This window comes from Acomys russatus, chromosome 5 (assembly GCF_903995435.1).
Source record: "Acomys russatus chromosome 5, mAcoRus1.1, whole genome shotgun sequence".
Taxonomy (NCBI): domain Eukaryota; kingdom Metazoa; phylum Chordata; class Mammalia; order Rodentia; family Muridae; genus Acomys; species Acomys russatus.
The window spans coordinates 63,481,498-63,508,001 of NC_067141.1; the positions used below are offsets into that span (position 1 = coordinate 63,481,498).

At 48.7% G+C, this 26,504-nt stretch overlaps 1 protein-coding gene across 1 annotated transcript; it reads right to left on the minus strand.

The window, feature by feature from the left end:
* Positions 1-198: 198 nt before the first annotated feature.
* On the minus strand, positions 199-25,944 carry Sec31b (SEC31 homolog B, COPII coat complex component). Its single transcript, XM_051146631.1, is given in 26 exon segments — positions 199-411; positions 573-644; positions 1,027-1,143; positions 1,411-1,560; positions 1,759-1,817; positions 2,071-2,385; positions 3,268-3,346; positions 3,348-3,443; positions 6,408-6,569; positions 7,302-7,475; positions 8,749-8,894; positions 9,558-9,684; positions 9,914-10,092; positions 10,651-10,750; positions 11,048-11,146; positions 11,352-11,426; positions 12,853-13,083; positions 15,670-15,804; positions 16,296-16,457; positions 16,584-16,683; positions 17,976-18,118; positions 18,461-18,604; positions 19,226-19,321; positions 19,490-19,685; positions 25,399-25,522; positions 25,807-25,944. Coding segments are annotated over 26 exon segments (3,540 nt in total). The 5' UTR covers positions 25,886-25,944; the 3' UTR covers positions 199-231.
* Between the last annotated feature and the right edge of the window lie 560 nt (positions 25,945-26,504).

The window sequence follows — 26,504 nt, forward strand, 5'->3', positions numbered from 1 at the left end:
GGGGGGGGGGGGGGGGGGGGGGGCGTGGGGGGTGTGTAAGCCCCAGGCGGCGGAGCATAAAGGGCTAAGAAACAGGCACTCAGCTGGTATGGATCCAAGCCCCCAGCATCACAAACTGGCGACAAGGGAAGAGGGTTGGGAGCAAATAAACAGTCAGTTGAAAAACTCCCCGTTTCTGCCAGGGGCTAAGTAAACAGCAGAAGGGGCCTCCTGGAGAAGAGTCTGCCCGGGTTAGCTCTGCAGCTTGTGTGCGATGGTGAGGACAGCCTTCAGGACAGGCATGAAGCTGGACACCTCGCTGAAGCTGCTGCAGCCCACCACCTGGGCGTGCACCGCAAGGCCCTGCTCAAAGCTTCCTGCATCCGCACAGCGGGCAACCTCGTGGAGCCCAGCCAGGACCTGGGGTGAGAGCTGTGGAGGATTGACGCTTAGATTAGATGAGCCCACCCCGCCTGAGTCTGACAGCATGAAAGGGAAAGCTCCAGATCCCCTTCCAAGAAGGGCACTGGGCTTCCTTTGACTGGGGAGGGTAGTAGAGAGGTGCCAGGCGGAGGGAGTCATTTAGCACTTACTGTCCCCTCGCAGAGCTTTTCATACAGACATTCTAGACGCTGAGCTGCCTCCTCCAGCTTCCTTTTTGTTTTCTGCAGGGAGAAAAATGGATTCTGACCCTCCCCCTAAGGCTCACACTAAACATTCATGATACGTAACAACCACAGTGGCTCAGCGCTGTTTCTTTCATTTCACAGACCAAGTAGAGGCCCAAAGATGGCAGGAGGCTTGCTCAGGTGACACACACTCCACCCTCTTTCTAATACTCCTTGTCCCCATGCTCTCTGGTCCTGCTACTAAGAAGCTGGACTTAGGGCAGACTTCAAACCCCCCCTGCCCCCCTGCTTCATCTGGGCATCACAGAAGCACAAAATGCAGTCAATATGTCTGGGACAGCAAGGGGACTGGCCTATATCTGAGGCATCTAGAAGCTTCCGAGGATGAGGAGGATGGCGCAGGAAGGCTCAGACTCACCAGGTCAGTGGCAGACAGGGAACAGCGCTGAAGGAGGGCCTCAAAGCTGTCCTTCAGACACCGATGCTCTGGTGGCAGCCCCTTCTCCACCTTCTCAGGACGCAGCTGGTGAAGTTGCTAAAGAGGGGACAGTGAGGAAGAACTGAAGACAAGCTGTCCTCATGGCTTCCCTAAGGCGGAGTCCCCTGTGACTCAAGGTCATCCTTGCCATCCAGGCATAGCTGAGAGCCACCCCCTCCCCTTGTCAGCAGAAAGGACATGTCTTCGGGCTCAAGGATTAGTTCTTTCTCCTTTGAGCAAGGACTCTATTTTCTATGAGTTCATTTTTCTTGCCCAAGTAAGGTGAGAAAGCATCCCGGGGAGGGGAGCCACTGTTCTTGTCACCTGCAGGCTGTGCTGTTCTCGTGGGGCTCCAGGAGGAGACTGGCTCACACCAGAGACCTGGGGCTGTGGCAGCAAAGCCTGATGTGGCTCAGGGCCAGGGCTCATAACTGGAGCTGTGATCGGTGCTGGAGGCACAAACATCTCTGGCAACTAAGGAGATAAAGAAAAGCATATGAGTGAATCCAGAAACACTACAGGCTCTGATTTTGAAAAAGGAGACAGGAAAACAGAACGATGTGTGTGGGAGGACAAGAGGGAGGTGCTGAGAGGCAGAGACTAACTTGAAGAAGAGTATAAATGGAAGGGTGGAACGGACTTCTTAAAGAACTAGAAAGCGGGTCACTGGACCTTTTTCCTCTGGAGGTTTCCCGGGGTGGCTGGAGCAACTTTCCAGGCATCCTGGGATCCTAAAGGGGGAAAAAAAATAGGGGATTTTTAGGGACATAGTCATAAGCCTTGAAAACGTTTAATCTAAAAGCTGGAAAAATTATTTTGGCTAGAGGCTGCCACACGTCCCCTGTAGATCAGTCATACTCCTAGCTGACAAAGGGCCTTAGTTCATTGGCTTGAGGAAGAAGACTACCAAAGTAGTGGGGAGAGGGGATGGGGGGGGGGGGGAGGCAATGATCCCTAAGAGGACGCCATGGAAAGAACACTGACCTGGACGAGGAGTGAAGATACCAGTGCTTGTGAGGGCACCAGAACATGGAGCTCCTGGCCCTCCAGGAGGGTTAGCCACAGGGAAACTGGCAGGAGAGGCCGAGAGCTGGGAGCCCAGAGGGTTGGGGCCAGATGGTCCCATGGGAGGCAGAGGGAGTAGTCTAGGAGTCTCAGGCAGGTGGGTGGAGCCAGGGTACATGATGTCTGGGGAAGCCACTAGCGGAGTGGGACCAGGAAGAGGCCATCCTCCAGAGAATCCAGCCAGGTTGGCAGGTTGAGCACTTTGTCCTCCTAACCGCCGTGGCTGAGATAAAGCTGAGGGAGAATAGGAAAATGACATCACCCAACTTCATCTGGGAGAAGGTCAGAGAGCGCCATGCAGGAACAAATCAACACCACCAAACGAGAAAAGCAAGGCTGGTGGCGCATGCTGTAGTGACACGTGGGAGGCTGAGACAGATCTTCTGAGACCAGGATTTGAACCAAGCAAGAGTCCATTAAGAAAAGAAAAAGCAAAGCCACACCTGAGACTAGCAGGGAATGATCAGCACACACAGAGAGAAATCTGCAATCTGCAAAGGACCTTTTAACTTCATTGCCTATTTGACTCTCAAAATATTAGTGAATTGAAATGACTGGCATAACTATGTTGGTAAATTGCCAAAACCACAAAGCCTTTAACCAGAGAGGGGAGGGGAAATATAAGGGGAGATTCGATAAAAGGACACTATTAGGAATTCAATCTTTTCTTTTCTTTTTTTTTTAATTTTGGTTTTTCAAGACAGGGTTTCTCTATGTTATCTTGGCTGTCCTGGACTTGCTTTGCAAACCAGGCTGGCCTCGAACTCAGAGCGATCTGAGCACCTGCCTCTGCCTCCCGAGTGCTGGGATTAAAGGCATGTGCCACCACGCCTGTCTAGAAAATTCAATCTTAAAGCAATTTTCTTAAAAACAGAATTTTTAAAAACGTGTTAAAAAGACTTCTGTAATTCCAGCACTCGGGGGTACAGGCAGAAAGGTCAGTTTAATGTCATCGTAGGCTGCACAGCAAGTTGGAGGCTAGCCTGTGCTACACAAGACGGTGTCCCCAAACAAAACAATGTTCTCTCTAGGAATCATCAGCAGGGACTAGTGAGGCAGTCTGTCTGTCTCTCCTGAGACCTCCGTACTCTGCCAGAGAGAGCTTCACTCACTCACCGGGCCTTACTCCGGGCCCAAAATGCAAAGGCAGGGGTGCCTGGGGCCCAGGTACCCCGTAGTCGCTTGCAGACTGTGTCCCTGAGCCCTTGAGAAGGGATGGCATGGGAGGGTATGAAGGGCTGCACTAACGATGGCTGTGCTGTGGCCTTCGGCCTTGCAGACGGAGCTGGAACCTGTGAAGAGAGAAAAGGGTCAGGGAGCTGGCTGTGGTGATCATTTCTCCCGTGTTCCATCTCTGCAGCCACACCAGGGTCAAGCCTAAGGTCTTTAATACAAAATATCAGACTCAAGCATCTACTTCCCACCCATCATTCCTTTATTTAACCCTGCCCCAAGACCACAATCCAGTGAAGGTTTAGTGGCTCCTCAAAAGGCTGTTTCCTCTTGTTTCAGTGTGCTTGCATGTCTGTCTCCATCATCTAAAATAGACTTAGTGTACCCATTCCCTTGTCTAAATAATGGAATCCTTCGTATCCACTCAAGGGCTTCCGAGATGCCTTGATCCACATGGTAGGGGAGCTCTGGTTCCCACAGCTTGTTCTCTGACTTCTATATGTGCACCATGGCACACATGGACACACATACTCTCTCACACACACAGACACACACACGCAAATGCAATACATTAAAAAATTGTTTTCGAGTTCAGTATGGTGGTGCAGGCCTTTAATACCAGCACTCAGTAGGCAGAAATTGGCATAGCTCTGTGAGTTTAAGACCAGGCTGGTCTACATAGAGAGTTTTAGACCCACCAGGGCTACATTGTAAGACCACCCCCCCTCACACAGAGAGAGAGAGAGAGAGAGAGAGAGAGAGAGAGAGAGAGAGAGAGAGAGAGAGAGAGAGAGAGAAGGAGGGAGAGAGAGAGAGAGAGAAGGAGGGAGAGAGAGGGGGTGGGAGGGAGAGGGAGGGAGAAATGAAGACAAAAGAAAAGCTTTTTAAAATGGAGAGAGATCAGGTTGGGGGAGAGTGTGGGGAGGACAGAGGGAGAGAGAGTGTACTGGGGAGGACAACTGATATTGGTGGTGAGGGGGTGCAATCTCTGGGATAAGATAGAAACCTAGTGCAAATGGAAACTACTAGAAATCAATGAGGGTGGCCCTAGTTAAGACTCCTAGCAATGGGGAATACGGAGCCTGAACTAGCCATCTTCTGTAACCAGGCAAGATTTTCAATGGCGGAATTGGGACACCAACCCAGCCACAAAACCTTCAATCTACATTTTTTCTTGCCTACAAGATAGTAAATGTGGTGCAGAAATTGTGGGAGTAGCTAACCAATGACTTGTTCAGCTTGAGATACCATGCCCCCCATAAGAGGGAACCCGCCCCTGACATTGCCTAGAGGGTTAGGAGCCAGAGGCTAGATACCCCAGAGATCTAGGATAGAACCAAATGGCAAAAGAGAGAGAGAAAAGAAAGAAAAAGAGGAGGAGGAGGAGGAGGACGAAGAAGAAGAAGAAGAAGAACTCGTCATCAATGAAATGATTCCTAATGATATTTTGCTATATTATAGATTGGTGCCTAGCCCAACTGTCAGCAAAGAGGCTTCACCCAGCAGCTGATGGAAACAGATGCAGAGACCCACAGCCAAACCTTAGGCAGAGCTTGGGGAATCCCGCCAAAGAGTGGAAGGAAGGATTGTAGGAGCCAGAGGGCCCAAGGACACCACAAGAAAACCTACAGCACCAACTAACCTGGGCCCAAAGGGGCTCACAGAGACTGAACTGCCAACCAGGGAGCCTGCATGGGACTGACCTAGGCCCTCTACAAATGTGTAACAATTGTGTAGCTTGGTCTTCTTGTGTGACACCTAACAGTGGGAGCAAGGGCTGTCTTTGACCCTACTGCCTGCCCTTGGCACTCTTGCCTCACACTGGGTTCCCTTGTCTAGTATTATTAGGAGGGGAGGGAGGTACCTAGTCTTACTGCAACTTGATATGCCATGGCTAGCTGATATCCATGGGAGGTCTGGATTTTTCTGAAGAGAAATGAAGGAGAATGGATTTGGTCGGGGGAGGGAGGCAGGAGCAGGAAGGTGGGGGAGAGAGACTCGGAAGAGAGGTAAATAAAATGTTTAAAAGGGAGTGGATAGCTGGAGAGATGGAGTTCTCTCTTAGCCCACTATTATTTATTTATTCTCTCATATATTACACCCTGAGCCCTCCCTCCTCTCCGTCCAGTCCCTCCCCCCAGCCTCCACTCTCCCTTAGGTTCACTCCCACTTCAGAAAAGGGCAGGCCTCCCATGGATATCAACCAAACGTGGCGTATCAAGTTGCAATAATCTAGGCACCTCTCCTCATACTAAGGCTGGACAAGGTGACCTAGTAGGAGGAAAAGGGTCCCAAAAGAGTCAGGGACAGCCCCCCCCCCGCTTCCCCCCCCCCCCCGGCTTCCACTGTTAGGAGTCTACAAGAAAGCCAAGCTACACAGCTGAAACATATGCAGAAGGCCTATGTCAGACCCATGCAGGCTTCTTGATTGTCAGTCTTAACCCACTTTTAACACTTCAGTTCCCAGCACACATATCAGGCAGCTTACAATCACCTATAACTCCAGTGCTAAAAAAATCTGACATCCTCTTCTGGCCTCTGTAGACATCTGCATACATGTAGCACACACACACACACACACACACACACACACACACACACACACACATGCAAGACTAAAAACATCTTTAAAACTCTTTTAAAATGTAATACAACTTTTTAAAATCTCAGATCAAATGATCAACATCATTCTAGAACACTCTCTTAGCTGTACTTAACACACACACACACACACACACACACACACAAAGGGGGGAAGAAAATTTATTTTTTTTCCTACATAATCCCATAGCACCCTGCCATACTGCAATCATGCCTATTCTGAATTCTACTATATATGTCCTTCCACTAGATGAACTGCTGGAGGGCAAAGAAAATAGTTTGTGTCCCTTCTGCCCTAAGAGCCTAGTGTTTGTTCAATAAACAGTTATTAGAAACTAACTGAATCTGGAACAGCTCTATGAAGCTAGGAGTTTTCATCTGGCTTTGTTCACTAAACTATTCCAAGTGTCCACAACCAGTTGTGATACATAAGTACTTTTGGATAGATGAATAAACCAATTAATTAACGAATGAGGTCTGGCCTGGTGAGGGGGCTGGAACCCCATTCTGTACGATGATGTCTCTTTCGAGTGGAGGCCCGCTCCTACAGCGACCCTCGGAAACGGGAAAGCAGGAGCCTGTTGGCCCAGGACAGCAGAACCTTGGGCATGAAAAAGCCGATCTCTCAGCTGCTGAACTGTGGGCTAAAGTTGTAATAAGGGAGAGCTGTGTTAGGAAATTAACACAAGCAAACAACTCCTCTTACAAGCCTGGCCTCTTTCAACAAACTTTGGATTCCTCCCTCTATATTCTTTAGTAACCTGAAGAAACACAAAGTTCCCTAATCCCTGCCAAACACTTGCATACTTCCCCTCCCTCCCCTCCCTTCCTCTCCCTCCCCTCCCCTCCTCTCCCTCCCCTCCCCTCCTCTTCCATCTCCTCCCCTCCCCTCCCTTCCCTCCCCACACCTTCCCTACCTCCCACATGCTGTTCCCCTTGGACAGAGTTTCCTACATGCACTTCTCTTTGAATGCTCGGTTAACTGGTTTTTGATTGTTTGTTTGGTTTGGTTTTTGAGACAGGGTTTCTTCTGTGTAGCCCTGGCTATCCTGGACTTGCTTTGTAGACCAGGCTGGCCTCAAACTCACAGAGATCCGCCAAAGGCTCAGTAAACTGTTTTAACCACTGGAAAGCCATCCTTCACTTCTCCAGAAAAGTCGGCCTCTTCCCTGCAGTCCCACAGTGCTTAGTGTAAGCTTCTGCTATGACACTGTAAGTTACCAGCACGTGACCTCTCCCTACAGACTGAGCCACTAAAGGAACATGCTCTTATTTCTCCTAGGAGCTACAGCATTAGCCTAGGACCTAAAACATGGATGTGCTCGGTGTTGGATGAATGGATATGATCATTTGGTCTTCCTCATGGCCATCCTCACCTGGGTACAGTCACTGGGCAGGAAGCTCATGGCAATGGCCAGACTGCCCTGGCCTGCCAGGAGACTGGCATATTGGGTGAGCCTGTGCGTTGTGGCAGGACCTGGGCTCATCTTGTCAGAACCCTGCAGTAGCTCCAAGCTCTTGCTGAGGACCATCACCTTCTCCACCAGGTCCTGTAGCGACAGGGATGAAGGGATCAACTTCTTCCAAGCACATCTTGCTCTATCCAGGTGGCTCATTCAGGACCATCATGCCATGGGAAGGAAAACATGGACACACCATGGTGAAGGCAACAGACAATCACATGAAAGAGACATGATGGAGGATGGAACCAGTGGGCTGCATCCAGGCCTTGGGTTCTTATGTATCTCCGTCTCTTCTTGGTACCTCTTTATCCCTTCCTGCTTGTGTGTCATCAACCAGACTCTGCTGTACTAATTGTTTCAAGTGAGACTTCCCACAAGTCTATGGCTTCACCTTTTCTGATTACCCACAGAGCACCTGACACAGTTTAGATCCACAGAGTGTTTTGTTTCACAGAAGCTAACTCTTAGTCAGATATTAAATTGACTTGATAATGAATCCTTGGATGGGAAGAAAATTTATGAAGGCTCAAACCTAACCTAGGCATCCTGAGGAAAGAAGGCGATTATCTCACCCTTGGGAGAAGGCATCAGGCACCGAGGGCTCCTGCTCTTCTCTAACACTTGGCTCTACCTTACCCAGATAACTCACTTCTCTTGAGGGGCAGGTGAGCCATGCTACTGGGAAAGCCGCCCCAGAGCGAGGAGCAAAAGTGAGGTTGAGATTTGTTCAAACCCCAAAAATCTCATCTTGAGACCGGCAGGAGTAAGGACCACCTCCCCCCCCCCCCCGCCCCGCGCCCCGTTCTGGGCCTGAATGACCTGGTGCACACAGCCTTGTAACCCCTACCTCTGCCACCCTTGAGGTAGTCATCTGGTGGCCAGGTTTTAGGTAAAACTACTTATTTCCTTATAAGGACATGTGCAGCTAGCACCTGGAATTCCTCATCATGCAAATGAAGTGTTCCTCAGTCCCAGCCAATGATGTACACTCATCCCAAAACCCCCTTTCGACTTCCCCAACGTTTATATAGCCCTCATTCCCCCAAATAAAAGAGAGCTGTTTCACTGAAAACCATCTGGGAGAAGGCTTTTTTCTCCTCACACTCACTGTTGGACTGAAAGCCTGCTAACTCACCAGCCTAGCTAAGCTTTGCTCCTCCAGCCCAGCCCACACACACCAGTGTCTGCTAACTCACCAGCCTGGCTAAGCTTTGCTCCTCCAGCCCAGCCCGTGTACAAACGGTCTCTGGATGTGTGAGGGCAGCAGAAGACCCGGGCTGGCACTCTCTCATCTGCACATCCCCACTCCTAGTCTCTCCTAAGAGACTGGAGTGTCCAGAACTCTATAGAAAAGAGGTACCTGCAGAGCCAAGGGGCAAGAGGCTTGCTGGAATTTTGCCCAACTCTCTACCAGCCGCTCCACACTTCCTGAGCACACATAGCAGAGTCTGGCTTCCGAGCTGAGTGTCCTGCCTCCCTCCTGCTCCATGCGGGTCCCCAGCATGTCTGTGGAGAGATGCAGGGTTGCGTGACAGCACACCTTCCTGTGCTGTTCTTCCTCACGTGTTCGGGAACAAGCAGAGGACCGTGAGCTCTGAGACAAGCGTCTACAATGGCTTTAAGATAACTAAGGGGGAGAGATGGCTCAGTGGCGAAGAGCACATACTGCCCTTTCGGAGGACCTGGGTTCCACTCCCAGAACTCACAAAGCAGCTCACAACTATCTACAACCTCAGTTCCAGGGACTGTGTCTACTTCCGCCTCCCACGGGGACCAAGCATGCACATGGTTCATCTACTTATATATATATGCAAGCAAAATACTCAGATGCACAAACAAAAATAAAAAATTAATCTTTTAAAGAAAAGCTAACTCTCAGCCGGGTGGTGGTGGCGCATGCCTGTAATCTCAGCACTCAGGGAGCCAGAGGCAGGTGGATCAACGGGTTCGAGGCCAGTCTGGACTACAAGGTGAGTCCAGGACAGCCAAGACTACACAGAGAAACCCTGTGTTTAAAAACAAAACAAAACTAAAAGATGTGATACAGAGAAATAAGAGAGAACCTATGTGATGCCTCCTGGCTGAGGCTTGCCTTCCAGAGTCCAGGCTGACTGACCCTTCGCCTTCTCCTTGCATAAATCTGTTGACATGTACTGGAGTCAAACCTACCACAGAGCTCGGGGAATTTCTCTGGCCCTGAATATGTCAGTAGCAAGGCCAGTGCCTCTCTCCAGTTCTTCAGGCTACAGGAACATACTAGGTCCTTCCAATTCTTCTTTAAAATACAGGCTAGAAGCTGTACTGGGCAGAAAGGGAAGGAGACCCTCAGCTTCCGTTGAGTTAGTAGATGTCACACACAGGGATGTTCTAACAAGGCCACTCATGTTAGAACACTCAACAAGGACAGCAGTGAAGTAGAGCTTGTTAGAGTGGGGAGACACGTGGATCCCAAACACTGGACCCACGGCATGGGACTCCACCTGTCGGGGTCCAAGCAATGCCTCCCCCTTCTCCTGGGGGAGTACCGAGGAGATTTTGGTTTTCCTCTTGGCCAAGTAGTGTTCTTGTGTCCATTGTAGCAGCTCTGCACCCCCAGCCTCAGCCAGGATGATGGCATCAGCAAAGCGTTCCTCCTTCAGACACAGCTCCACTGCAGGCCGCAGTTCCCCAAGCAGCAGGGCCTGGCTCAGGAGCCCATCAGTGTCTGCAGACAGAGGCATGCCCTTCTCATTTGCAGGCCCTCACACACTCACTTCCTGTCCTTCCAGACCACAGTGCTTCCTTTCCCCTCTGGTCCCAGCTCTTCAGAGAAGGCTGAGAGGGTGAAGCCCCGTCGTGCCACCCCCCCAGCCCCCGCCGTGGTGTGTTGGAGGCCTGTCCACAAACACTCTCTCTAACTCAGGCTTCCTGGTTCCACAAAACTCCCAAGTTTCACTTCTGGGCAACAAAATGTCATGTCCCAGGGATGCCCTGGTCCAACTGTCACTTTCAAAAACAGGACTCAAAACAGAAAGGGCCTGTGTGCAGGACCACAGGCAGGAAGTGTGCTTGCCCAGCATGGAAAGAAACAGGAATACAAGAAAACAGAAACAGAAAACAGGCCTTAGCAGAAGGCCATCTCGGAAGGCAGTCTATGACCAGAGACAGCACTGACTGGTGAAAGACCTACCAGCATCTGAGATTCTAGGTGGCAGGCAGGAGATAATAAGGGGCTCTTAAAACCAACCCCCTAGGCCCACCTGCCCCCACGCAGGGAGCGTACCTTCTGTGATGGGGATCTCCCAAGGAGTCATGTTGTAAGGGACCAGCTCATCAAAGAAGGCTGAGGATGCAGAGGCTTCCTCGGTGGTGTGCGTGGAGGCCTGCACACAGAGGGACAGGTGTGACTGTGTAGGAACTGAGGCCAGGACACAGAGGGCATGCTCCCACCAAAAGCTCTACCATTTGAGTCCTAGTGCATAAAACCAAAGGACTGCACAGGTGGGTTTGGGGAATACCTCATGGACTCTGTGTGCTACTCAGGCTCCAAGAGATCAAAGACTTCTCCAGAAACTTACTGAGAACAAGTGAAAGGGCCTTCAGGGCCTTCAGGGGAACGTTCCCCAGAAAGGCAGGTCCCCTACGCTACCTCAGTCAGGTTGCCTAACCTCTAACCGTACCTGGCTGCAAAAGGTGTGTGCTCTGTCACTTTTGGGCTCAACTGCCTCAAGGGGAGGGCTTCTCTCTAACTTTGAGTCACTTTTCAGGTATGAATCCACCTATGAGAAGAGCTTTATGAATACCACTTTTCCAGTGAGATTCCCACAAGTCTCATGCCCCCATTCCCCCAACAGCCATACTCTCCAAGATCCTTCTCCCACTTTTCTGGAGAAAAACCTAGTCTCAGGAGGTAAAATAAACATATGTGGTGACTTAAGGCAGTCACCCTGGGCTGAGTCCTTAAGCGGGATTATTTGTTCTCACCTTCTTCTGAAACTCATCTCTGCTGTAGCCCAACAGCCTGAGAAATTTCAGCCTGGAGTCACGCTCTAAGGTCACCTAAGGAACCAGGAAATACAGAAACACTTCCGACGAATGGATGTAAATGACCCTTCTATACCACAGTGAGCATCTGTGCCAGTGTACCCTCAAACCCAGGTCCACGTACCATCAAAAGCAACTCTCAAACAGTGCTGCTACCTACCTCTTACCTGTCTTTCTCACATCTGGGTTTTTCTCTTTTGTTCTGTTTTGTTTTTTGATGGGCTGTAGACAATCTTATCACAACCCTTTGCCACTCCTACATGAGAACTGTACCTTCAGTTGACTTCCTAACTCAGTTACCCTGGTGACCTGATGAGAATAAAACAGCGACTGTATTGAGGTGCTCCTGCTTGTAACTGATTGGTTATCACATCTGGCCTGGACTTCAGTAAGTCATCAATAACTAACATGGACACCACGTCAAGGTTTTCTGGCTTCATGGACTCTGGCAACTGGACATATCCCTATGGGGACTCTGAAAGGGATGCTCAGCTTTTCTGCCTGAGCAGCTTGGTGGACAGGGCACCTGGATCATCTCTGCGTCTGCGGAGCTGTGCCACTGCCACTGCTCCTGGTCTCCAAACCCTGAGGACACTGATGCCAAGTGTGACCACAGTGGTCTTGGGGATCTAACCGCAGGGTTGAGAAGACACCCAGGGACAGTGCACACAGAATCCCAGACACCAGGTGCCAAGAAGCTGGGTCAGTTGACCTTCATTCTCTGTTTCTTCCTTACTGAGCAATGTACTCTGACTATAATCTTTCTTACATCTCTTGCTTCCTCCTCCTTCCATGCTCTTTCCTGTTAGCTTTCACACCCAGCTTTAGAACCTTCACGATGGACAGCACTGAGTATTTTACTTTACATTTATTTTCTTATTTTGTGTGTGTATGTGTAGGAGCGCGCGCGCGTGTGTGTGTGTGTGTGTGTGTGTGTGTGTGTGTGCGTAGGGGGGGGAGCTGTGCCAAGCCTTGTGCATGCTGGGCAGTACTCTGCCACAAGCTCTCGCATCTCTAACACGCACACACTCCTTGTTATAACTCGACACAGCAAAGACTACAGCTACATCCCTGGTGCTCAAGTGGAGGGGCCCAACAGGGACCTGCCCTGGGTTACTTCAAGGCAACCTCAAAGCTCCTTATTTCATGTGTCCCTCCAGGGAATTGTCCCTTTGGCATGATGCTATGAAGGCATTTGCTTTGGCTGGTAAAATATCCAGAACACCGAAAACAGCAGGAACACCTCACCACCCCAATCTTACAAGTGGCCTCTGAGCCTCTAGAAAAGGGTAAAGACTATGTGTCCAGAGGACATAAAAAGCAGCGAGTCTGGGGAAGGGCTTCTTGAATGGGCCACAGAGTGCTTGTTACATCTCCTGGAGTTGGCAGGGCCTGGGTTCTGGATCTTCGGGAAAGAGCCGCCAGCCTTCAAGCCTCCTACCTTCAGGAACTGCCAAAGCATCTTTTCACACGGCAGTGAAATTTGCTGAATCTTGCTCTGACAATAATTATGGAGATTCCCAGATCCTAAGGCCTCCTGCAGCATAGCTGACCTCGCCAGGAACTCCGATTCTGTGATGACTTGACTGATGAAGACAGGGCGGGGGCAAGGCTGTGGCACCTGCTGGACAGGAACGCTGGGAAGGCCAAAGGTAACCAGCTTTCCTCCAAACTGGTGAGGAAATATAAGAAAGAAAAAGGTTATTCTTTCAAGATTTTAGAGCAGGCAATCTGTTGAGCACACCTTGGATAGTGCAGTGGTTTGAATGAGAACAGCCCCCACAGGCTCAGATGTTTTAATGCTTGGTCATCAGGGAGTGGCCCTGCTTGGGAAGGATAGGGAGGTGTGGCCTTGTTGGAGGAAATGTGTCATGAAGGTACTCTGGGATTTCCAGGGCCTGAAACAGGCTCAATGGCTTTCTTTCTTCCTGCTCTATATACCTGGATGTACAGCTCTCAGCTCCCATGTCTGCCTGCATGCCAGCATGCACCCCCACTGTGATGATATGGACTAAACCTCTAAAAGAGCAAGCAAGCCCCCAATTAAATGCTTTCTTTTGTAAGAGTTGTCTTACAAAAGTTGGTCACGGTGTTTCTTCACAGCACTAGAATAATGACAAAGACATGGGAAGTCAACAGAAAGTTGCTAGGATGGAACAGGATCAGAAATTGAGTGCTGGATGGGTCCTACAGCAATCCTACTGTCACCACATGGTACTCTCTCCTACTTTCCAATCCTAGTACCACCATTTCTCAGGTACCCGGCCTTAACAAGGTGGCACTTTCTCAGGGTATACCACCACAACCAAGCTTATCTTCCCTCTCCTTGTCCAATGTCTCCCATGCAGCTACTCTTTCCCCACACCCTTTGCTTGCACACCTAGATGACTGGAAGCGTGTGCCAGCCTTTGCCTTCTTCACTCTTCCAACCTAAGGCTTAGAGTGTGCTTCATTGCTCACACCACCATGCTGCTACCCAGACTGAATAGCGGTTTGGCAGACTACACTTACACTTCTCTGGCATGCACAAAACCCCAAAAAACCTAGGCCCAAACATGTCTACCCCAGTATCTTTCTTCACAATCACTCATATGACTGCTCCACACCCCCAAAATGATCAGCTTGTCCCCACTTCTGTGCCTTTACCTACAACACTGCTCCACTTGAGGCATCCAGTCAAATCTGACAAGTTACATCAAGCACATGGCACAAAATCAGAGGTTTAGAAGTCCTTTCAGTCTGAGCCTCACAGTAAGATTCTGGAATGCTCTCCAGTCAGCAGGCCACAGCCCAGACAATGACACCAGAAGCTGGGTGAGAAGAGCGTTAGTAATTTGAAACCCTCAAGTTATTCCAACGTGCTACCAAGACTGACACACTGCTCCATCCCTAGCCAGCCACTCTTTCCCTTCCTAAACCCCACTTGCTTAGAGGATTTTCCAGGCAGAATTATGTCACTTACAGAACAAAGTTTGGAGCACAGCTTTGTGCTCAACAAAACCACTTAAACTGCTAGAATCTCAGTGTTAGATCACGCTGGGCGGACCCTACTTCTGTCTTACAAATAAGATACTGTTGTCCTGAGGGGACAAATGGCTTCCTCAGAGCCACCTAACTAGTTAACAACAGAGCTATGACAAGAACTCTTCACTTCACTGCCTCTGTGCCTTCTCCTGATGAGCTCCACCACCAGCGCCCGCCCCTCTTTATTTTCCTGAGCATGTCATAGCTTCATAAAAAGACTGCTGACTCTGAACACAAAGAAAATCTCCTCCTATACATCTTTTTTTCAAATCAAATCTAGTATCTAAAGCATTGCATTAGGTGTTTCAGGGCCTTCTTGCTACTCAGAGCATTGGTCCTCAGATTAGCAGTAAAGATACCATCTGAAAACTTGCTAGATACTGGAAATGTAGAGCCCTACATCAGATCCACGGAACCAGAACCTGAGCTTTAGTAAGATCCTCAAGTGACGTTTATTCACACTAGAGTGTGAATATATATGCAGAGCAGATATAAGAACCAACAAGGCTTAGCCTACCCTCACAGAATCTACTACTTGGCAAAGTCTCCGTGTGTGTGTGTGTGTGTGTGTGTGTGTGTGTGTGTGTGTGTGTGTAGCACGTGCTAAAATAATATAGATCTTCTAGAAGGAGCAAATGTTAAGTAGGGTTAAGGGCAGGGATGGTGGAGGCAGTGGTATTTAAGTAGAAGGTCTTCAAAGTCTGCCAAGGGATTCAGTGGAAACAGGGGAGAAGCTGAAAAGGAAGATACAAGAGAGGTAAGGAGCTGTTCGGGGGTGGAAATGAGTCGTGTGACTGGAACCCAAGGAACTCATGAGAATGAGATGGAAAGAGAAACTGGGATGTGAGTGGAGTCCATGCACGATCAGCCTTAAGTCTACAAGGCGGGGGAAGCGCAGCACATTTGAGTGGAGGAAGGACAGGATAAAATCCACATGTCTTTTCCTTCCTTCACCATCCAGACATCTAAGAGTTAGAGAGTCCTCAGGTAGAAGCTCAGGCTGGTTGTCATGAGCAGGAGGGCTAAAGCGGGAGGTTGCTTTTAGATACGATTGGCAGGTCAACCAGATTGTAGAATGGTGAGAGGGCAAAGGGAGAAGCTAGGTGAAACATCTGCTTGAGAGGTGGAGTGGGGCCTGGTCTGAGACAGGCACCAGGAACAAATCTCCTGAACGTAGCTCCTTGTTGGGTATGTGAGAAGCTGCACACAGACACAGCACACTGCCAACACTCACAGCAAATGAGACACCTGCTGGCCTTCTCATCCACTTGGGAGGTTTCTTCAAGGGAGGAATTAATGATTCTTGGGCCACCTGCTCAGGCACCTGCAGCAGTGGGAGAGGCTGGCCTTTGCTAAAGGAAGAGACAATCTAGAGCGAAAGGCCACCTGTGTCACCAGTATTGCGAGGCAGCTTAGCGAGGAACTCTAACTACAAACTCAACTTGGGGAAGAATCCTTGTGATGCCCAATCTGACCTAGGAAAGGCAGTCTGTCACAGTCTAGGAGATGGGAGATGAATGGGAGGCTACAAGCCTTGTGGAAAGCTGTAGTTAAAGTCTACACTGGAGTGTGACACGGAGTAGACGTACAGCACAGAGGGAGCTATGCTATACACACTATGAGATAACTGACCCAAACAGGGGTTCAGAGTGAACAGTATAAGGTTTCCTTTATACCGTGGCAGAAACTGACTCCCTCCCAGGAAACCAGGTACAGATACAAAACACAAGCCTCTGCAACCCACAGCCTGGCCTCCCTCTCTTCACTAGCTCCCATTTCTTCCCAAGCTATGTGTCCTTCTCTCCTCCCCCAAACACAGAAAGCTCCTCCCTCCAGCACTCTCTCCCAAGCCCTTCAAACCTTGTTAGCCTGCCTCATGTGCTGGACTTCCCAGCTCCTACCCATCACAGAGTACAAACTGATCCAGCCGTCGATGGAGACAGCAGAGAACACAGGAGGGTTCTGGGGGCACCACTGAACGTCAAAGCACCAGCTATCCTGTGTGGGCAGCTTGTACACCACCTGCCACGAGAGAGCACAGCCATCAGGGACCGGAAGCGCTGATGGGGTGAGTGACTCAGAACGCACAGCTGGGATCGCCCTGCGGTCACTCTGCACTACAGCGTGCCCACAGAAGGGCCAGCCTACCTCACCGCTTGCCAGGTTCCAGCAGAAAATCTGGCTGTCTTTGGCACTGCTAAGCAGCAGTTCGGCATCAGCCTGGCTCCACGATATCGACAAGATCCCCCTAAGAATAAAAGCAAAAAGGAACCAATGTTTGTTGGATGCCAGATCTGAGTAGGCACCTTATACATCTTCGCTAAGGCTCAGCTCTACAAAACAGATGATCTAACCTAATTTTTCAAAGGAGAAAACCAAGCTTTGAAAAATGAGTGTCCGTTAGACAGTTGCCTAGCCGAAGTCCACATCACAGCCTGAGCACTAGGCCCTGCACCACCCTACCACCGCCTTTCAGCAATGAGAGAAGAACCGTGAATTAGCATGAGTCACACAAACCTGAGGCTGACCTCTGGCCTGTGCACACGCATGCACACCACACGCACACGCTGGCTTGGACACACACAGCACATGGATTCTCTAAGGGAGGAATAAAGAGAGCATGGCCTCCTGGTTAGAATACATGGTGGAGTTGTTGCCTCTGTTGTGGGCCCTAAGAACTACAACTGTGGGGTGCAGGTCTTCCTGAACAGATAGGAGGCAAGTTGCTGTTCTTAAGGCCTTGCGGGAGGCTCCCCACTCAGAGAAATGAACTCTGTTCTCAGAGCAGAACCTAGGACTCTCCCAAGTAGATCGCTATACTTGGGGTTTTTTGTTTGTTTTGTTTTATGAGATAGGATTTCATCTGTGCTCAGGCATAACCTCATCCTCATTATGTAGCCCAGGCTAGCCTTGAGTTCCCAGCAATCTTCCTGAGTGCTAGGATTAGAAGCATGAGCCACTCACTACACACAGTCTATGCTTTAGATGTTAGCTAAAGCTGAGTATGGTAGCATAATGCCTTGAATCCCAGAACTTTAGATAAAAGTCCGTGTGTTAAGCTTTGGTCCTCAGAGAGGCTGGTGGGAAGTAGTGAAGCCTCCCGGTGACAGGACAGACAAAGCAGTGAGAGGCCAGTGTGTCTCTGAAGGAAGGCTCTGAAGGAGATGCTGGACCCTGACCTCTTCCTCGCTTCCTTTGCTCCCTGGCCATGAGGTGAGTGGCTTTGCTTCCTACACTCCTACCATTGCTGCCACATCACAGTCCCCAAAGTAAGGACACTAATCAATCATGAGCAGAGAGCGCTTTTTCTTTGTCAGTTAATTATGTCAGGTAGTTCTCATAGTGACAGACACTAACACGAGGCACAAATATTTCTCAAGACCCCATTCCTGGAAGTCATTTCCCAAGGCTCCAAAGAAACTCCTCTTAGTTAGAGATACAGCTAGCATTGGCTGTGTTCTCTGCAATGGCTTTGAAGCTATGGAATATGTTAGTGGCTAAAATGATGCCCAAATATGTGGATGGGGCTTGGGATGCTACCTGCTGTGGCTTTCCAACACCTTCAGGGGTGAGGAAGCAAAGCGCAGGTCCCACAACTGAATCACCGGGAGCCGGTCATCTTCGGAGCACAGCACTAACTGGGTGGCTATGTCTGGGTGCCAGGCCAGGCCCGAGCAGTTCATCTGTGAACAAAGTAGATCCCAATGGGTGATATAACCTAAGCTCTCAGAATATAAACCTGTCTATACCGTTGGAATGAGACTACTCTGAGGGTACGCTGTGTCTCCTCAACAACACAGCTATCGGGGATAAGTGATGACCATGAGCAAGCAAGGAAAGGACATTACAAGAATCCAGGTCAGCTGCTTCCCAGTCATTCACTCTTAACAGGAACTGTGCTAGAGGGCTGAGTCCACACTTCCGACACTGGAGAATGGATCTCTGTCCTGGACGAGAGCAGCTCCAGCTGTTTGACACACACAAGAGAAGCCAGAGTGCAGGCCTGTGTCCTGACCACTACTCACCCTGCTGCTGTGGTCACTGACTTTGATGATGGGCTCATTCTTCCTGAGATCCCACACAACTGCCTTGCCACTGGGGTGAGCAGAAGACAGAATGTGCTGGACTTGGCGGTTCCAAGACAGCGCCTTGACGTCTTCTGGGGGCTTCTGAGGCAAAAGAGACAACCTGTCATCCTCTGAATAAAGTGACACCTACCGTTTCACTCCTCCCAACAATCCACAGGATACCCAAAGGAGGCAAGAGGTTCCTCCCACTAACATGGCCTCAGGAGCTGGGAGTACTTTTTCCCAGAAAGACACTTTAAGGTCATGGTACGGAAGTGGGAGGGAACAGCTGGCACACCTGGCTTTAGCTCTACACCAAAGTTCTCTTAAAAGTATAGAGTCAAAATTGGAAAAGAATCCCCCTTTCTAGCATAGAGAAGGAGAGGAGAAATCCAAGAGAGAACACTGAACACAGGACCTACCCAGCCCTGTCCCCCAACTATAATAAACATCACCCCTTGCCTTTCTTTGTGCCTTTTGATTCCCCTGCCCTTCACTTCCTTCCAGGGATCCTTTAAACAGCTCACAGCCAGGAGCCAACTGCTCTGCATACCCTCTCTGTGACTCTTAGGTGGCTAGTAGGGTGTCCATGTGTGGCGCTGTATCGCCCTCCAGTGGGAAAGCCTGAAATTTCTGTTACTCTGCTGGCTCCAGAATTCAACACTTAACCAGGAGAAAACATCCCCCCGAGAGGCAGCCCCAGGTCAGAGGTTGCTCCCTCACCTGTGACTTGGACCCAGGTGTCATTGGAGCAGACAGGTTGTTCAAATCCCAAATGAAGATTTCAGAATCGCTGGCTCCTGAGGCCAGGAGATTGCCCTGCACGAACAAAAGATATTTCTAAAGATTCCATCCCACCTCAGAAAAAGAGAGAGAGGAGACCCTGTTTACAGCCTGGAAAGGGTTCAGAGCCACAGCCTGGAGGCCACAAGAGAATGCTTCCATCCAGACAGACAATGTAAGGCCTTGAACAACTAAGACAGGTACCTGGAAAGGGTTAAAGTCCAGGGCTCTGACAGCTCCCGTGTGTTTCTGTCTCTGGGCAATCAAGGGCTCCTTTTCTGAAGAAAGGATGTGCGTCACATTGTATAGAGTAAGCATGCCATTGTCTCCGCCACCAGCAAGAACCCCGGAGCTTTCCAGCAGCCCATGGCCAAAGCTTCCCCAGATTATCTTATGAAACCTACAAAGGAAGAGAATTTGCATCAGCACCAACTTAGGTATGGCAGCATGCAGAGGTCAGACATCTTTGCCAACCCTCCAACCGTGCAGGTGTCCCCAGCCCAAGCCTTTGTCTGCTTGTTTGTTTTCTTTGTTCTCCAGGTGCAGAAGGGAAGTCTCCTCAGCCCAGTCTTGCCCTTTCTTTAGAAAAAATATTTTACCTATGTTAAACAAATCTAGAAAGCCACTGTGTGGGTTATATGGGTTTTGTTAATTTGTTTTGTTTTAAAGTTAAATTTGAGCTATATAGACACTGTGATAACTACCTCAAATAGAGTATTTATTCCTTACAGCTCAAGAAGTCAAGTAACACAACCTGGCCAGGCGAAGCGGCTCCTGCCTGTGACCCCCACAGCTGGGAATTATAAGCAGGAGCATCAGGGATTCAAGGTCATCCTCATCTACACAGGCAAGTTCAAGACCAACTTGGGCTACATGAAACCAAGTCTCAAAAAAAAGTCAATCTCATTTATTGACGACTTGTCCTGTAACAGATACTATTTTAAGTGCTTTACAAGAATTCACTAGTTTAATATTTAGCAGTTCTATAAGGAAGGTCTGTTATATCCAGTCTCAAGTATGAAAAGTGAGCCTGGAGAATGACAAAGCTTCTGTACACAGAGCTGTTGTGCCAGTTCATCGTCACAGAGCTCAGTGTGTCAAGGTTTAAGGTCCAGCGCATCTCATCCCACAGCCTAACCTGTATGGATTAGAATCAGCTCCATACAACAATGTTGTCTCTCCTCAAACTGCAAGTGAGAAAACCTTAGGGGACAACCTCCCCCCCCCCGTCACCCTGTCTTTCCCATGTGCGTGCCCATTGGCATTGGCATGTGGATGCAATGGGTCAGCTTTGAGACACATAAACACAATATACTAAACACCTCAATTGGGAAACAATTCTCTGGCTTTCTAAGGATGCTTCTGAAAACAAAAAATAAAAACCCAAAACCCAAAAAACAATGCCAGTGTTTTGCACAAAATAAAAAGACAAACACTGTCTCCTACAAAAAAGTTTGTGTCTCATGCAAAGGCCCTTGGGAAAACATCTGAAATCCATAAGCCTGAGGGGTGGGGTGCAGGAATGGGGGCGCAGTCCTGTCTCTCCCTCTCACTGTGGCTAGCCATGAGAGGTAAGTTCACATCAAATGTCACAAGATCCCTAAGTGCAATGAGACATTTCCACACCCTGAGAAGAGCCAGCAAGGGACAGCGTGAGCAAGAATGGACAGAGCAAGAATTAGCAGGCAGTTGAGCAGAGCCCACTTGGCAAGAGCACGGAGCTGAGTACCAGTGCAGGCAGAGCCTACACCTGAGGAAGGTAACACAACTGAAGCGGTTCTGCCGCTACAACCAGGCAGTGAGCAGTTTTCTAAAGCAGCACCAGTCTTCATGGGGCAGACTCAAGACGGTGTCATGTCATCTGGGAACTAGAGCACTATGGGTAAACAACCAGGATGGAGAGGAGAGGCAAGATGGGAAGGTGGCAGGGACTCCAGGAAGGTCAGATGACAGGGCATTTGGATAAGAGTAAAAGGACCTGAGCCCTCAAGAGGAAAGCACTGTATGGTCGGAGAAGAGGGGAATTACTTGAATACAGAGTAGGACATTGGTTCTTCACGCATGCAGTGAATCCATTTCTGTAGTTCACTACTTTGTTAGTGAGATGAAGCCAACTCTCGGGGAGGCTGTGCTGGAGCGCACCTGTGACAACAGGGACACACGGCCAGGTACCCATGGCCTCAAGTGAAGGCGTTGTGACTGTTCGTTATAGCTTCCATTATCTTCTTATACATTTGGAATTTTAACAAATAAAGCTAAGGGCTGGAGAGATGGCTCAGTGGTTAAGAATACATGCTGCTCTTGCAAAGGACCCGAGTTCAAGTCCCAGCTTCCATGTAAGGTGGCTCACAACTGCCTGTGACTCTAGCCAAGGGATCCTACACCTCTGGTCTCCTTAGGCAGCACCAAGCACTCACATGTACACATACACACAGACACTTAACTAAAACTAAATCTCTATTTAGAGGAAATACAGTTAAGAGTAAAACTGATGGCATTTATCATGAAAATAGGAGAGAACAGTTAAAGGAGGCAATATTAGAAGATAAGTTTGTATAGGGAAACAGAGACTGTAATGTAAGAATGTGTGGAATTCTCTGATAAAGGAGTTCCTAGGATTATGAGGGGCTACATCTAAACAATATACGGGTTCACTATTCCTATAAGAGGCCAGGAAACAGAAGGAACAGAGAAGAGACTCACTGCCAGAATCTACATTTTAACTGAAGTGACTCAAAGAAGCAGCCAGGGCTGAGAACCAACGTACCGACACATCAGCCTGTAAGAGGAGACATGGAAGTTCTCCGGGCATGGTTGCAGCTCATAGCTATTACTGACCAAATGAAATGCATGGGGATGAGGATCAACGGAAGCTGACAGGATCAGGAGGCTGTACCAGCTGAGTTCACCTGAGACCAGCACTTAGCACCCCCCCCCCGACCCCAACCCCGTGATTACAAACACCTGCTGCATAAATGCCCCCCTGATCTTATTCACGTCTTCATTCTAGATTTTGCTTTCATTTAACTGGGTTCCTTTGGAAAAACTCCCAACCTTGTAACAGTTAACTAAAGTGAAAAAGAGCAAAAGAGCTGGGAGAAAGCAAGTCTCCTTAAGAAGCAGACTGGAGAGAGCAGGTCCCGGCTGGAGAACGGCAGTGGATGGGCAGGGCGATGAGAGAGGCAACGCCCTGCTCCAAGTGCCTGGAGAGCACAGTAGTGCTCTGTTTCTACTTTATATCCTGAGCTAATAGTGGGGGAAAAAATAGTCAGAAAAAGTGGGTTCTATTCCAGAAAGACAGCAATTAGCAGAACTTGTGTTTGAACCTGGGTTTATGAAACAATAAAGGCCACAGTCTCTCCGCTCTGATTTTGATGCAGCTATAAGGAAGGCGAATCTCGGGGACAGCCACTAAGAGAAGCACTCAGAATGACTGTCTTCCCAGCTTGGTATTTATTGTCCCTTAGCACTCAAAGAGAGGCCACCTGTGTTCCCAGAGTATCCAGAGAGCTGAGATGGAGGTACAAGAGCAGATGGACCACCACTTTGTTCCAGGATGAGATTCTACAGAGATTCTGCAGAGATTCAGAGATCTAGAGTCTCAGTGTAAGCAGAAGAAAGAGAGCAACAGGTCACACATTGACCTCCAGGGTCCGCATATGGGTTCTTCGGTGGCTGTGCTGACCTGTACTGATCCTGCTGGCTGCAGGCGGCCTGTATCCATGGCACCCCTTCAGTGTACCCCCAGCTCAAGCTGTTCCGTATTGATACTATCATGGCTACTTCAGAACACTGCTTCCCACCAGCTGTTTCTCGATAGGGAGATTTCTCAGACACATCATAGATTGAGCAAAAAGGGCATCTCCAGGGCCCAAATCTGTTTGTTTGTTTGTTTGTTTGTTTGTTTTGTTTTTGAGACAGGGTTTCTCTGTGTAACCTTGGCTGTCCTGGACTCACTTTGTAGACCAGGCTGGCCTCGAACTCACAGCGATCCGCCAGCCTCTGCCTCCCGACTGCTGGGATTAAAGGCGTGCACCACCAGTGCCAGGCTCAGGGCCCAAATCTGACTGAGAGTGTGAAGAAAGGAGTAGGCAGAGGAAGAGATTTTGTTAATAGGAAAAGGCCAAGAGGAGGGCTGAGGTGTCTCAGTTAGGGTTTTATTGCTGTGAAGAGACACTGTGACCACAGCGACTCTTGCAAAGGAACACGTTTAGAGGTTTAGTCCATTATCATCATGGAGGGAAGCATGACAACACGAAGACAGACATGGTGCTGGAGAAGGAGCTGAGAGTCCTACATCTGGATCTACAGGCAGCGGCCTGGGCCTGGCTTGAGCATTTGAAACCTTAAAGCCTGCCTCTATTTGCACACTTCCTCCAACAAGGCCACATCTAATAGTGCCACTCCATAGGACCCTATAGGAGCTATTTTCATTAAAATTCCTAGAAGGGCTTAGGTTTTTTATTTTCATTATTGATATTGTGGTTCTGTATGGTGTATGTGTGGCATGTGTGCTACTGCACTCATTGGAGGTCCGAGGACAACCTTATGAACTTGGTTCCCTCCTTCTACCTTTATGTAGGCTCTGAGGATTGAATTCCAGCTGCCAGCCATTTGTAGCAAGCACCTTTTCCTCATGAGCCACCTTGACAATCCCCAAGAAATTTTAAGGGGAAAAAAGAAAGAAAAGAAACTCACAAAGAGTGTGTGGGTGAGGGGGCTGAATGTGAGATCTCGATGCATGTTAATAAGCTGATTCTTAGAAATTATCTTGTATGATCTCTTCTTCGAAAGTAAGAGAGAAAATCCAAGGCAACCAATATAACTCATTCAAATCACTCAGCTTAGTGAGCGTCACAGCTAGGCTACAGCCCAGCACAACTATGCTTGCCATGACAACATGCATAGGATGGCTTGCGGAAGAGAAAAAGAACAGGGAACCATCAATTATCAGATGGAAGGCTGCCTTGGAGACCAGAAATCTCTAAGTTAGATTGGGCAAGGAAATGCACTGGCCTATAAGTAAAATATTTACGGGCCGGAGAGATGGCTCAGCGGTTAAGAGTGCTGCCTACTCTTCCAGAGGTCTTGAGTTCAATTTCCAGTAACCACATGGAGGCTCACAACCATCTATAATGTGATCTGACGCCCTCTTCTGGCATGCAAGTATACATGCAGACAGAACACTATACAAAATAAATAAATCTTTAAAATTTTACATACTTTATATATATGCATATATATATCAGTAGTATGGTAATATATGTACACTATTTATATTAAATATAAAAGTATACTGTAATGAATATTCACATTTTTTCTGATGGTACAAAAACTTGCAGACTATTGTGTCAGACTATAAGAGCCTTCGTCACAAAACCCTTAAAAAGACAATAAGGAGCCAGGTACAGTGGCACGTGCCTGTGCCAGTTACTCAGGAGGTTGAGCTGGGAGGATTGTGAGTTCAAAGCCAGCCTTAGCAAGACTTTGTCTAAAATCCAAAAGCTGTGAAATGATAGAGAGGAGCAGACTTTGCACTTAGGAGCATACTTATATTCCAAGTCCAGCTTCTTAGGGCTTCCCTTACCCACGGAAAATGCACATAATGGCATCTACGCTTTAGGCTTCCCCTGAGGAATGAGCAAAAGGCACAGGGTCTCCACGAGAGCCTGTCAAGCGCTACAAGGACTTCTTCTAGACATCTCTGCCAATAAAGAAGAGAACGGTCCTCGGTTCATTGCTGTTATACAATGTACCCAAGAGATCCATGAGCATCCACAGCTTGCCAGAGCCATGAAGTCTGTACCCGATAACCACCTAAGAGCCACGCAGAGAGACCATCTCCTCCTGTTGGCAGAAGAAGGTGATATTGTGTGAGGCTGCTGTCTTACCAGAAGCCAAGGGAGGAAGGAGTCACTATCCATGGCTTCCAAGAGAGACCTGGTGCACGTGGTCCTGGTTTGTGCAAGGCAGCTCTATCACCTGTGTACTGCCTGCTGCTGCCGCTGCTGCCGCTGCCGCTGCCTCATGATCCCTGGGTTGTACTCACCACCCCCAGGACATAATCCATCCGAGTCTGACCTGAATACCCATTCACAGCCCCAACATAGTACCTGCTTGAGACAGAAAGAATTCCTTTGTGTTTCAAGTCCAGAGAAGGGTCCCTGAAATCAACCTCAAATATTTCCAGTGTGGCATTTGTGCTAAAAGAGGCATCTAGTTGCTGAGCAGATGTTCCTAGTCACAAGAAAAGGAAAGAAGAGGCAGCAAATGAGCAACCAACACATGCATGGATTTAGGGTACTAATCGGTTAGGGAGTGGAGGGGAAACAGAACAGGAGGTGGTTAGGAGTATCCTTCCTCAAGAGGTTCTCATGGGAAGCACGATGTGTCCCCCTTCAGCCACAGACCAAGGCTGTTCTCCACCTGACAAAATCCTACAGCCATCTCTTATGGTCATTAAAGAGGCCTAGATCCAACATAGGACTCCCAGGAGCTCCTAGTCCATAGCACCATCATACCTGTGGCCAGGTACACAGGGTACTGGCTGGCTGGGCTCCATGCTTGGACAGCTGGTTTCTCAAGTTCCTTCAGCTTCATGGTCTGCCCTGTGGGTTGCAGAAAACATATATGGCCTTTGGCCCACTGAAAATAGAAATTAAAAAATCTTAGGGCCGGAGATCCAGGGAGCATCTGTGGACACAGAGATTGTCTCCCTTCTCCACGAGATGAAGTGTTTCAGCAAAACACAGAGTGAGAAAAAAAAAAAAAAAAAAAAAAAAAAAGATCACCTGAGGAGTTAAGGACAGTTCATTTACACAATTGCTAAAACTGAATTATCTAAATTCCCCAGATATTTAATCACATTGGTGACCACAGGTCTAATGATAATAACAATCAACCTAGATAATTTCTCAGTAACTTTGCCTTAATTCCTTGGCTTTAAATATTGTATTTGTGCCAATGAACCCCGTATTCATGTCATTGGCACACATCTGCCCTCTGAGTACCAATTTCTAATTAAATAGTAAATGAAATTGCAAATTAAACATTTCTACTTGTGACGTAGATCTATAATCCTAGCACTCAAGAGGATGGAGGCATTAGGGTCATAAGTTCAGACAAGCCCGGGAGATAGATAGATAGATAGATAGATTCTAGAGACATGGCTCAGCAGTTAAGGGCAATGAGTGCTTTTCAGAAGGACCTGGGTTCAAAT